This window comes from Calypte anna, chromosome 2 (genome assembly GCF_003957555.1).
Source record: "Calypte anna isolate BGI_N300 chromosome 2, bCalAnn1_v1.p, whole genome shotgun sequence".
NCBI classification, from domain to species: Eukaryota; Metazoa; Chordata; class Aves; order Apodiformes; family Trochilidae; genus Calypte; species Calypte anna.
The window spans coordinates 115151130-115164914 of NC_044245.1; the positions used below are offsets into that span (position 1 = coordinate 115151130).

At 36.3% G+C, this 13785-nt stretch overlaps 1 protein-coding gene across 2 annotated transcripts in view; it reads left to right on the plus strand.

Annotated features, from left to right (window-relative positions):
- NKAIN3 (sodium/potassium transporting ATPase interacting 3) overlaps positions 1-13785 on the plus strand; it is a 338160-nt gene that overhangs the window by 157840 nt on the left and 166535 nt on the right. For both annotated transcript variants that reach the window (XM_030445568.1, XM_030445567.1), the window contains exons 2-3: positions 1389-1526; positions 7712-7792. In XM_030445568.1, the coding sequence (XP_030301428.1) occupies positions 1389-1526; positions 7712-7792 (219 nt within the window). The remainder of the gene's footprint in view (positions 1-1388; positions 1527-7711; positions 7793-13785) is intronic.

Sequence of the window (13785 nt, forward strand, 5' to 3'; positions counted from 1 at the left end):
TTATCATACTTATTAACCTCAGCACAGAGAATGTGGTTTTTTTGCCTGGTGTAAAGGATTATTTTCATACAGAATAGATTCTGTTCTCAGTGACACTTGGCTCCAAATTGGAGGCAAGAACTGAATCTGGCTGTTATGTGTACAATTAAATGTTTTATGTGAAATGCCCACATATAATACTATGGTTGGTGTTCATAGGGCTATGAATATTCCATCTGTCTCAGTTAAAAATCATTTAAGTGCATATTTTAGTAAATTTTAGGGTTTGTAAAAATGTAGTAAAATCAAGTAGGTATGTAATAAATGCTGGCAAGCACAGAAACGCAGTTGTTTCTCAGTAGGATTCTGTGTAGCTCCTCAAAAATATCTTGCTATGGCTGGAAAAAACATTGAACCAAGTTTAAACTTCCATAAATATGCTGCTGAAAAAAGCTGATTTTAGTAGATTTAGAACAATAGACTGAATTGTAAAAAAAGAGAAACATTTTTTTTCAATATTTTTTCTTTTTTTGCTTAACATTCAGACATGCAGAATTATCTAGGAGCTGATGCAAGGATGAAGATTGATGTCTATTATCTTCCTCCATCTCCTCATTCAACTAAATCCCTCCCCTGTGCCTCAGGTGCCCTGAATACAGTGAGAAGGCAGCAATTAGGCTGCCACAGTGTCTCTGATTTGCACTTGCCCAGAGTAACCAAGTGGCTTTTGCTGGAGTGCAGATAGGTTTTTTTGGGTGGTGGTTTTGAAGCAGATTACTACCAAGGTCTTCCAACATTTTCTACAGCCTTTCAGTTCATGAACCACCTGCAGGGAGATCCCAGCAATCTTCCTTAATTTCTGCATTTGGGAAAACTTGGGAACATATGCAAGAACCAAAAGGGTTGTTCCTCTGCATGAAGAGACTGAGGAACTTGCAGTCAGGTCTAGTTGAGGCTATATCTAAGAAAACAAAGACATGAAATAAGGAGGGAGTGTGATGATACTTCATTAACAATATCAAAATTAATGTGGCTTTGCTCAGTCAAGGTAAACCTCCTTTTAAGATAAATTTTGTATGAAAATAAATATTTTCAAGCCTTAGATTTTCCAGCATTCAAAAATAAAATGAAACTTGTCCATGTGTTGGTTTTAGAGGTACTTTTATACTATATGAGGGCTCTACAAGTTTTACCAAGTGGTTTTTCATTAGGATGACTGTCTGCCAACCAGTAGCTATTTCCAGATAGCAGGGCACAGTAACACAGACAAAGGCTACCCCCAGGATCTGTGGTTTCAGAATTTTGCTGTACTTCTGTCTGGTGAAGCCCAGTGCAAATAACAAAATGTCAAGTGTTTTGTCTCACCCATAATTAAAAAGTGGATGTTCTGTTTATGTGTTTTCTTACAGCTGGCAGCATTAGAGAGACAGATCTTTGACTTCCTTGGTTTCCAGTGGGCTCCTATCCTTGGCAATTTCCTACAAATAATAGTTGTCATTTTGGGTTTGTTTGGAACCATCCAGTTTAGGCCTCGATATATAGTTGTGGTAAGTCTCATTTACTATTATTTTTTGCAACTCTTTTTAAAAGCTGTCACACTATAAAACAGGATTTTCTTGGCTTCAAAATACCAGGTGATGTTTCTGTAGAAACTTTAGGGGTCTTCATGTTTTATTGCAAATTTAGGATTACTGAGTGGCATTTATGAGATTTTGGAATCTATCAAGAATGGGGTAACCTTGATAATGCGTTACCAAAAGGATGACTCTAATACAAGTTCTTTGTAAGATTCTTTAAAGAATGAAACACCTTGAAGAGTCAAGGGACCATATAAGGTTACATGATGTGTAAATGAAGAAAAGAAATACAAATTTTTATTCTCTTTGCAATAGACAAGCAGAATGAGTGCTTATTAAAAAAATAAATTGTAATGGTTGGGTTATACTTAAACAGGGAGAAGCAAGGACATTAGAGATTCCTTTGGTCCTGTTACCCCTGGATTCCAAAGAAATCTGCTTCTCACTTACATTTAACTTTACTAAGACCTGTGTCTATGGCCGTGAGTTTAAATGACTGTAAATTGCCTTTGATGCTTATAACTTGAAGCTTCACAGATTTTTTTCTCATGTTCTCAACATAGCCAGGTGTAAAACAACTTCCAAAGCTGTGAAGGAAACTGACAACAAAAAATATCCCTCTTCTTCCCCCAGTCTCTCCTGAATGGGTGAATATAATGTCTTTACCTGGCAATGTCTGTATTTGGAACATTTCAGTTGTGTTGTCAGTAATGGATTTGAAGAGGCTAAAGTTACTTTTTTTTTTTTTCCTTCACAAAAGAGTGAAAGAAATGTTACTGGTGGAAAGCACATTAAACAAATGCTTAAGAAGCTTCATCTTTTCTAGTCAAGCTTGGAATCCTGTAATTCTTTGTCATGTTTCAAAAGAAAAATTAAACAAAAAGTGCACCCAGGGTTCTTTATACTCCCATTAAATAAGCTTCATGAGCACATTATAAGTAACTGAAAATGGATTGGTGTAAATAATAGCACTTTTATCTATTACCTGTGGCTGGAGAACTGGACAGTAGTGTATATATATATATATATATATCCATAATTGATGACTTAACTTTCTGCTTCATGTTTCCATTTAATACATAACACATCTAAAGCAAGAAAGGGTAAACATCTGTAAAATTACACAGGGAATTGGTGACTGAAGAGCAGCACCACAAAATGTCTTGCCCCTCAGTTTCAGCTCTGCTGTTTAGTGGTGAAAGCTCTGCTTTAATTTTCATATAGAATACAACAGATGTTGACTTTTTCTACATCTTTTCCCATGTAAATGAACATTTTAGACTATATTCAAGTTGTTTTGAAGTAGAGGTAGAAAATTTGTAATTAAAGAATCATCTTAACAGGATACTTTATCCTCAAATTGAGCTGAACTCATATTCTACTTTAACTTTAAGCATGTTTTTAAGAGCTCAAGCTGAAGTAGGTGCATATACACACTACCTGTGAAGATCAAGACTTTAGGGTGGCTACTGTCCCTACTAATGTATGTAAGGTCCCTAGTGAAGTAGGAATTGTTTGAGCCAAATCCTGAAGGAGTACACAGGTTGTTTTCCTGGCATACTGAACACCAGCAGAATGCCTCCCTCTTCCCACTTTTCTTCTCCCTGAGTGAATAATTCTCCACACCCTCTCCAACAATTCTAGCAGAAGTTAATTGGACCCTTCAATAAGCCAGATCCACTGCTAAGCTGTCAGAAAATGCAGCTAGCAAAAAGTGGAAAGGTTTTTTTCTAGGCTGGGGAGCTGAATCCAGTCTCTGAAGTTCCCAGGGCCAGCATAAGGCAGGGACCGGGACTGCACACTCATAAACAAAAAAAAAACAAAACCAAGCATACAAAATGAAAACACCACCAGAAGAGAGGCTGTACAGTATACTTCAAGCAGGGTTCAAGCAAATGCTATACTCTTGAAGTTTCAAAACGTGAAATATTTTTGCATCCAGAATTACACCTTGGATATCCTTCCTGGTAATTCTTGAGTTATTATTGTTCTGTGGTATTGATTCATGCCACTTTCCTTTCCATCTTTCACAAATGTGACTAAGTAGGGCTGTGTACTAATGTCTCTGAGGCACAGCCAGGTATTACATGAAGACAATCTTGTGATTCAGTAGTTGTTGGCTTTACCTTCAAGTATCCCTGAGCCAACATTCATTTCCCCTAATGCCAGGACACTGTCAGAGGGGGTGCTTCATTTCAGATTACATGTACACTTGAGGTAGTTTATTAAATAAAGCTAAAGTTAACCCACAATCCTCATGGTATTCAAACTTAAAAGTTTCCCTTTCCTTTCTTACTTTCAGTTTAAGTGATTTTCCTTAGTGCTTTCTTTTTGTGGCATTGTGTCCATCTAATATGGATGATTTACATTTAGAAGTGGTTGCATTTCAGTGGTACATGAAAAGTATCTCTGCTTTGATTTCAGTATGGCCTGACACATCAGGACTGACAGGGTAGGACACAGGACACAGGGCAGGAGAGGTCAAATAGCAGGTCAGGTCATGAAACAAGTTTGCTGAGATGCTTGTGGAAGGAAATGAACCCTTAAGAGTCAGTGTGAACTTGATACTAACACCCCACCCACTCCTCTGCTGATTGCAAGTGTCTGCCAGCATTCACAACCCCTTGCCCTGCTTGTTGTCCCTTGACACAGAGGAGATAAATGTGGGACTGCAGGCAGTTTCTCTGCTACCTCAAAGGAGAAGTCTTTGTAATGGATCTAAAAGTTAAACCCCATGTAGAAACCCAAGCAGGCATTAGTCTGATACCACACAATAGAATACTGTTACTTTTTAAAAAAAACCAGCCTTGCAGGCATACACGTATAAATTTATGCACATAATGTTCAGAAAATAGTGCAATTTTCTTTTTCTGGAGGAAACACTCAAAAATTAAGAAAATCTGTTACTAGAGCCCTCCTGTGCAATCTTAATGTGATCCTTTTATATATGTGCAGTTTTGAACAGCATGGATGCATACCAATTTTTGGGGGGGGCACCTCAGTTTCAGGGAAAGAACAGACTTTGGGAGGGTTTCTGGTGATAGTAGAGGAAAAAACTTTATTTGCATAAAACAGAAGACATGGGAAGAATAAGGCATGTGACACCAAGAATAAATGGATTGCTTTTCTTGTGAAGGCTGTGCTGGGTAACTGTGTATTATCTCTTCTCACATGCTCTCCTTTACCCTTGCATTCTGGGTTGTCTTGAGACCTTGTGCTCTTATTTGCTCAGGTTCTGAATGTTCAGCCACAGGGAGCTGGACACTGAGCTTATAAAGCTCTGTGTAATCTCAAGTGTTCTGAAAAATGAATTCTTAAGCACCTGAAGTTGGATGCCTATAATGTATGAATACTTGTGAATGCAATCTCTGCATGTATCGGAACATCATTTGCATTCTGAGAGCTGTATCATTCCCTTATAACATAAAATAAATTAGTTAATATTTGTTCAGCTATTAGACATTACAGTGATGAGCATCTTAGAAAATCTCAAGAGGAAATTAATATTCTGGCTTCAGAGCAGGTTCTGAGCAACAAAGGAAAATGAAATATTGAGTTAGATGTTCATAAAATGTATTAAGGAAGGTAGGGCCTTTTGAAATAAAAATATACCTCAGATGATTAAATTTATGTTTGCATTGTAATGTACATCCTCAAAAGATAAAAATTAGGATGGCATATATAAGCAGAATCCTGGCATTTCCTCATTTTGTTTATTTGCTTTTGCTGTCCTAAAACTTATCTTCTAATTTAGTCTTCCCTAGGTACCTATGATGCTATACAAGAAAAAAAATCTGCAACTTGAGTAACAAAAAGCTGCTTTCAAATGTGGAGAACTTCATTACTTTTAACAGCTATATAGTGCTAATTACTGAATATGTAATTATTATGTTCTTAATGTGAATGGAGCTCAAACATATCCCTGCAGTTCAGTGAGAATGTAGGAAGAGCCTCTCCGTACACCATGGCTGAGTTTCAAGGTGCACACCTGCTTTCAAAGAATCATAGAATCATACAGTTTAAAAAAGAACTTCAAGATCGAGTCCAGCTGTAAACTGAACACTTCCAAGTTCACAGGACTTTGCACCTACATTTCCTTTCAGTCATCCTCATGATGGATAAGGAAATGAACCAGTCCTGACTGTGTGACAGCACAGCTTGGCATGGGAAAGCACGTTCAGAGAGTTTTTTGCCTGCATGGTTCAGATTTGTCATTGGTGCCCATGGGACAGTATGAGGTTTTTATCAGATTAGACTTTATCCAGCAGACCTAGTAGGTTTGCTGTTGTTGAAATAACAGATTTCGTGGCCAGATAAATAAAAAATTCCTTCTTAAAAGGGTGAAGTCTCCTAAATGTTCTGAAATTTGCTTTTTATGATCAGCTGGGCTTGTATTAAGTGTTCATTAATGTTGAATGCTCTTCACCTGGTTTTCTGAGGATGTGTGTTGGAAAATCAGGAGTTACTTATGACAAGTTACTACAAAGTCAACAAATGTTATAAAATGGGATATCCTCTTTTAAGTCAGACTCATTAATAGTTCAGACCTTATACTTCTCACAGATCACACCTTTTTGTGTTTTAAATTAATTCAGTCTTCCGTTGCCAGAGGAAACTGCCCAGTAGTGTTGCACTCTATTTATTTCTTAAGCCATAGCCATCTCCAAACAGCCTAAGCACTTCATAAGAAATAAAAGTAGCTAACCTGTTTGGCATACAGAAATGACTGTATGCATGTGGAGGTAGTCACAGTGGGGAAAAATTCAATCCTCTGCACCTGAGCCTTTAATTGCACATCTCAAGGAGGGGAAGAAAGAGGGGAACACAACCCAAAACTGCCCAAGACAGCACACCAACCACCTGACAGCACCCATCTGATGGAAACAGGATCCAGCATATTGTAAATTAGGGTGTTGAGCTTTACTGAGTATATTGAAGGAAAAAAATAGCATGTGAACCTCACCTGCTCATGACTAATTACACCTTCAAAGGCACTTAGGAGCAGTTCTCTCTCATGAAGGTTCTAAGCACATAAATGTAAATGAAAGCACATAAATGTAAATAAAAGCACATTTTTCAGGTGGGTGTAACTCCAGTGTAGCTGAGTGGGCACCGAGCTTGTTGGACAGAAATGCCCCTGAGGGGCACTGCTTAGAAAGTTAATTGGGGATATTTTACAGTTGGATAAAGGTAAACAGTGCCTATGTAAGAAAATAGTGCAAGCTGGTTATGCTGACAATTAAAATGCTAAAAGATGGTTTAAAGCAGACAAATTAATCTCCTGTTCAGGCTGTGGGTGCAGCATGAGTTCAGTCTTGTGCTATGGTAGGACACTGGAGAAGTCAGAAGACATATGGCTGGGTTGCACCTGGTAAAGGTGCAATGTAAGATCTGGTTCATGGCCACAAGTTCTAGAGTGGTGAGCTATTTTTAATGTAATGAAAATATCTTTTACTGAAAAAATCTCAAGAGATCAGATTTACTCTTTAGTTATTTGATTGGGCTTTTTTGTTTTTTGTGGGTTTTGTTGGGTTTCTTTGGGCTTTTGGTTTGTTGGATTTTGGGTTTTTTTTGTTGTTTTGTTGTTGTTGTTGTTGTTGTTTTTTGGGTTGGTTTTTTTTTTTCAGTTTTCTTTTAATCCTAATTATCAAATCAATAGATCTTCTGTTTTGGTTGCTGGTTTGGTTCCTATTTTGTTTTGTAGTGTTTTTTTTTCTCTCTCTTTCTTTCTTGTGTCTGTCTTCATAATATAAATATTAATTTAATAATATTTGATTGTTGATATTATTGTACTATTCCAGAATTTCTTTTAACAGAGATAAATCATGATTTAGGAATGACTCACGGTTGCCCCCCAAAAACGGTGTTCGAGTCAGCATTTTGAACTCAGTTGTTATCAGTAGGATAGTGCATAACTGTAAAGAATAAATCTGTTTTATTGGTATGTATTAAGAACAGAAATGATTGGATCTGTAATTTCCTAAGGTTCTTAGTGGGCTTCTGAAGGGAGAACTTTTCTGAACTCTGTGCTTGGCTGCTCCCAGAAGAAGGACGCTTGTTGATACCAGGTTTTTGTAATTGATCTGCTCAGTATAAAGTTTCATCTTCACTTTTTATTTTTCTGACATTTTGTTTTCATCTGGCTTTGTGTTTAGTACACGGTGTGGACTGCCCTGTGGGTCACCTGGAATGTTTTCATTATCTGCTTCTATTTGGAAGTAGGCGGACTTTCTAAGGTAGGTCACTTATCCTTCTCATTTTTTAAAAGGCTGGAATCAGAGAGAAAAAATGGCGTTGTTTAATCATGAAATATGATCTTTGGAGTTCCCTTCCAATGAGAACTCCAGTGTTTGAACTTTTCTCCAAGAGTAAATAGCCATTGGTTTGAAATATATAAATGTAACAACTCTAAATTACAGTTGCTTTCTCAAGTACCCTCGGTGGTGGGGAGGAAGGTTATATTCAGTGGGAAATCTGAGATTCTTTTTGATTGCTGGAAAATGAATCATTTTGATTGAATTTTCAAGTGTGTACGAAAAGTCTGAATTTCTGAGACTGCTTTGAAAGCAGATGAAGATAATTACTTAGAAGGTTAATGTAGCAACTTGTTGAGCAAAGTGGTCTCACGGTCAGAATGTTAATTCTTTGTGAAAAAGAACAAATGGCAAAGGATGACTTTTTTCCATATCTGAAGAAAACTTTCCTTTGTGTGACACTCAGTGCTTTAAGTCACTGATTCCTTATTCAAACTTCTGATTAGAGCAGAAACAAAAGCTGGATATACTGGGTTACATATTGCGTTTGCTCAAGGTAGCAATTAGTTTGGCATAGGTTATATTTAGCTGCATCTACAGTGAGTTACATATAATATCTGCTGGTTTTTATCCTCCTATTGGACACAGAAGGTATACAGCTTTGTTTGCCACATTTATGTTTACATGATCCCAGGCACAGTATGCCCACAGAGAATGCTGATTCCAGTATTATTAATAGAATAAATGTCCCCATTATTGGCTGTAGGTTTAGTGATACAAAGTACATTCGTGTGAATTGATGCAATGCTTTTGGAGAATTGTGAGCTCCACCCAGTTCAGATGGAAACACTTGTAAGCTCTGTAGTTTTTTGGGTTTGGCAGTACAACTCCTAGATTTTGGCTGACAGCAAACAGACAACTGGTGAAACTGATGCAATAAGAAATAAAATTTAATTTAGTCAGTAAAAATTCCATTAAAATTAAAGCCTTCAGTGATAAATTTATTTGGTGATAAAATCCCATAATGAAAACTACAACCAGTTTTTTTTCCTCCAAATGTGATGTAGTTCCCAGAAATTATAGGCTTGATGAGGAAATTACTACACTTCATAGACTATCAAAATAAATGGTTGTATTGGTATGTTCTGACTTAAAAATTTATTAGAGGAAAGGAAAAGTAACACATGGAAGCGATGATAGCCCTAAGTAGTTCTTAATTTTGAATATATAGAGAGTTTGTATTTTTTTCAGTCAGTTGAGTGATGGCTGTTTTTATAATGACTTTTTTTTTAATATAGCTAACTAATGTTTTTTATCTAAGTGATTAGGAGGTGAAGAAAAACATCTATTTGACTTCTGAGTTTGTGAAAAACAGAGGATTCTGATTCTTAGTGTAAGGGAAATGTGGGCCAGGAAGTATGAATTGAAATCTTAGTTCTTTCAGTTTCACCACTGTGTTTCACTTTTAGGTCACTTGAACACATATGACAAATCACAATGCAGAGAAATAATATCACAAATATTACTCAATTCTTGGCAAAAATCCTTTTTTATTAGAATGTACTATGGTTGATCTCAGAATTTTGGTGAATATTTATCTTGTGGTTTATAATATTTGAAAAATGGTTTCTCTACGAGGTGATTGACAAAAAAATTATTCTGCCTGAAGTTATCTGCTCCTTTATAGATTACATCAAAGACACCAATATCAGAATCAACCTAGTGGTTTTAGAATGAAGAATTTTTTTCAGTAAACCAGGAAACCTGGGGTCAGCTAAGTGCTGTTTCTAAAACCTGTGCTAGATATGATACCATCATCAGGAGACTGAGGTCTTTCTGTACCACACACATATTTCAAATTTCTGAGCATTTGAAATTGATTTAATTGGGACCCACATTTTACTCAACATGGTATCTTAAAAATTATGTTAAAGGTCATCATTGCTCTGGATGAAGATGTTCCTGTTTTGTCAGGCTTAACAGAAAGGTAATTGTTACCAAAGGACGTCAGTGTGGTTGCCAAATCAAGTGCCATTAGAAGCTTTTCAAGGATATCTGTTTTCTCAGCACTGAAATCTTGTCAGGGAATATTCACCTCTTTTCTTGCTATTGTTCTGTATTCCCATTTTATTTATTTATTTATTCTGAAATGAATGCAAATTGATTTATTAATATTTTTAACTTTTGTTGACATCCTACAAGGGAAAATTATGATGCTGTCTGGCAGCTGACTGATTTCTGTAGGTTTGTTTATTCTTAATCACCATCATGTTTATACTTGCTCTGACAAAAATGAGTAAGGTGTTTCTTGGAGTCCTGTGAATTTTCTAGGTCTTCAGTCATGAGTGTTAGTAGAAAATAAAATTTTGTGCACTATTAAATGGTAACTTTAATTCAATGGCTTCATACGGAGTATGAGTACAATGTGGACAGAATTTTTAAATGTCCTAATAGAAACCCCCAGCTGCTGAAAATTTGCTCAGATGTTATTCTTGCAAAGGAAAATAAGATCTGCTTTGAATGTGTGCTGTTTGAATTCTGCTAAAAAGTTCCACTACATTAATGGAAAATTTGAATAAAAATAAGAATGTAGGTAGTTTAGGTGTACCCTTTGCTGTTCAGTTATAATATATAATGTTCAGATTTTCTTGGTAAACTGATTTATTTTTTTAAGAAACATTTTGACATTTAGTTTAAAACTTTTGAATCTAGCATGCCAAGATATTTTAACTTTTCTTGATAAGGAATGATGAGAACTGCTGCCACCTATCCTCCTAGTGTCAAACATGATGTGATCTTCATCCTTTCCATTCTTTCAGAAAAGAATTGTTTCTTCACATCAGTGACATGGAAAGCCTGTGTATTTTCCACTGAAAACACATTTTTTAAAATCTTTTGCCAAAACAAATAAAGTCGTGCATACCCAAATTCCCACTCAGGTTGTTCCTAATAATCTGGAGTGCTGAACTGGTAAATCTGATGGGAGGAAGCTGCTGAGCAGGGGTTAAGTGGGAACTGAAAGACTCTGTATATGACTGTAGGCTTGTTGTCTAAGAATTCACTTGGGTCTCAGTCCCTTCTCCAATTATATAATATTATTTTATATTAAGAGGGAAAGCTTCAGCAAAGATATTTCTGTGAAAGCACCCTCCAGTAACTAGGACAGTCACCTGGGAAAACTGATGATGTGAGGTGTGAAAGAGAAATAAACCTGGATCTCCCACAGCTGGGTGTTGGGAGTAGAAAGCTAAAAAATAAAAGTTTCCTCTCTAGCTACTTTATAAACAACTTGTAAGTGTAGCTCCTTTTTCAATTATGTTACAGATGTGCATATAAAATTTTAATGTGTTTTCAGGGCTAAAGAAACTGTGATTGATCAGGAATAAAGTAAATATAACCATATGACTCTTCTTTTTGTGTCAACTTAGGTTTTTCAATTTTTTTCATTTCTGATTTTAGAAGTGAAAAAAATGCCAGTATGAAAAATTAAATTTGCTTATATTCTTCATTTACTGCTTTTAACCACTTCATGTGGTTCATATGTGAGAAACTATTCATATGTGAGTACTATTATAGCATGATCTTTTAATCCTGCACTGTGGGATGACAGATTGCCACACCTGTATGTGAGCTCATTAGTTGTTTGGACTTTATTTTCTGTCTTGAAATAAAAATGTGTTCTAATTGCCACATTTGAAAGTATTGACAGTTTTAAACACAAGTCTCGAGGCAATAAGAGACAAACAGAATTTCTCTAAAGTACATTTGAGAATAAAATCTGATTGAATCTCACCTGATGCAATACCAGAAGATGTTAAGAAAACATTTGAGGTTCAATGGATGGTTTAGGGTAGAGATGTTTGAAAATTAAGAAAACGGATGTCAGCTGAAGACACAGGCTTCATTTTTCATCCACTCAGAGTGTTAACTTCATCAGGAGTGGTATTTCCTCTGGGGAACTTGGTAAATCTTCTTCCCAGCAGGTTTGTAAAGACACAGAAAATGGGGGATGGCAGTGGAGGCTCTAATGTAGCTCAGTTCTTGAGCATGCATGGGTGGAATTTTGGTGTTCAGCTGTGTGACACCAAGTGGGAGGTGATGCTGCCATTGCTTTTCACTCCTGTATTAGTCATCTATTACAGGTAAGACTTGGGGGGCTTTCTGTTCTGTTGATGGATTTTTAATTGTGCACAGACCATTGCCATATGCAGCAATACATCCTTCACTGAGGCCAACATGGAGTGAATTTCTTCACTGCTGAACACAGTGCATACACACTTGTCCATCTCAGCTGAGAATTTCTTTCCATACAAGTGACTTGCACCAGTTGCTTTTGGTCAGCATCTTTCTTGGACCTTTGGAGACTACATACTTTTTACCTTCTTATTCTTCCCACTCCTATATCTCCATTTGCTTCAGCTGCTGCCAGAGGCTGCTACGAGCTGTGACACACACAATAAGAGATCCCACTAAAGCAGTGGATGTAGCTGTAGGCATACTGCAATTTCTAGACATTACAAATGACTGGCTTTAAAGCAGTAGTTGAATACCATCTCTTTCCAGTGTGTGTGCTAAAAATCAGCTTGCAGAGATTAAAGCTGATGAAAAGATTTTGTCTTTTAGAAGTTTGGACCTTCTTTCTTCCTCCTCCTCCATCAGCTTTATTATATCAAAAGGTTTTAAAGAATTTTTTAAAAAGTAATGTTCCAGAATCTTCTCTGGCATGGGGAAAGCAGGAATACTAATTAAACACTATTAAAACAATTAGAATTAAACTGATATAAAGGCAAAGAAAACCAGACCAAATATAAGTTTTAATGTTACATCATATAACACTTTTAGTTCCCTTGTCCTTCACTCTTTCTTTGAACCAGCTTTCAGAAGTAACAGTTGTTGTTTTTTGGTTTTTTTTTTTAAAGCAAACACCAAGAGCCCACAAAACACATCAAAACAACAAATTTTTAGAACCAGTTGCCTCCTTTTGTTATTCTTACTCCCTTTCCTACAATAGAGGCCCCACTGAAACGTGTTTGTGAAAATCCAAACTTCCAATATGACCTTTCTTATGCAGTTTGCTCCTCCCATCCTGCTGCTCTCCCACCATAAAGAGAAGTAATTTCCAGGTTTGATTGTATTTAATATTTTTCCATAATGTTCTACTCAAACAGCAACCTTTTGAATTTTTAATTGCTTTGGCAATAAACCTGGAATCCAATTTGCTGTGAAGATATGCAGTGCAATATTGAACAGAAAGAACATTTTGATTCTTCAAAATAATAGCTCTGGCCTTGGCTGCTGTTGGTTACTGTTAATCATAGATTCAGTGTGTTAGTTGTGTGCCTTTTGATGGGTTTTGCAAACTGTTTTTTGTGATTGTGTTGGGCTGACATTAATACATGCAGGAGCAGAACCCACATGTGGTAGCTTCTGTTTAGAATATAATGATTGTTTCCATGGGAAGTGAGAAAATGATTAGCCATGAGCTATGAATTCATAATGGTGAAGCTTCAGAAAAATGGATTATATTTATTTGCAATTTATAGTTCTCATTAAAAAAAAAAAAAAAAAAGGGAATAATTGCACTTCCATGCATGCCAACATTCCCAACATTCCTCCAGTTGAATATTTTCAACAATGAACTCGACTCAAATTTATATTTTAGCTGAAGTGACTTTGTGGTTGTTTTTTGATACTCCAGATTTCATGTAACCTAAGTAATTTTTCGGTCAGTCTGTTTCACTCTTTGTAAAGCTATAGTATCATGTAAGTTTTAATGAAATATATGCTTAGTCTTGGAAGGAGAATTAACGTGCAGCTAGCTTGGTGGCACAATTTGAGCATAAGGTCATTCTGGAAAAAAATTATGTGGAACAAATGGGACACAGATAAATGCCACCAAACTGCAGAATGTGTCATTCTGATGTTAATTAGTTTGTTTAGGTGATGGGAACACATTGCTGAACAACTTAATCAGA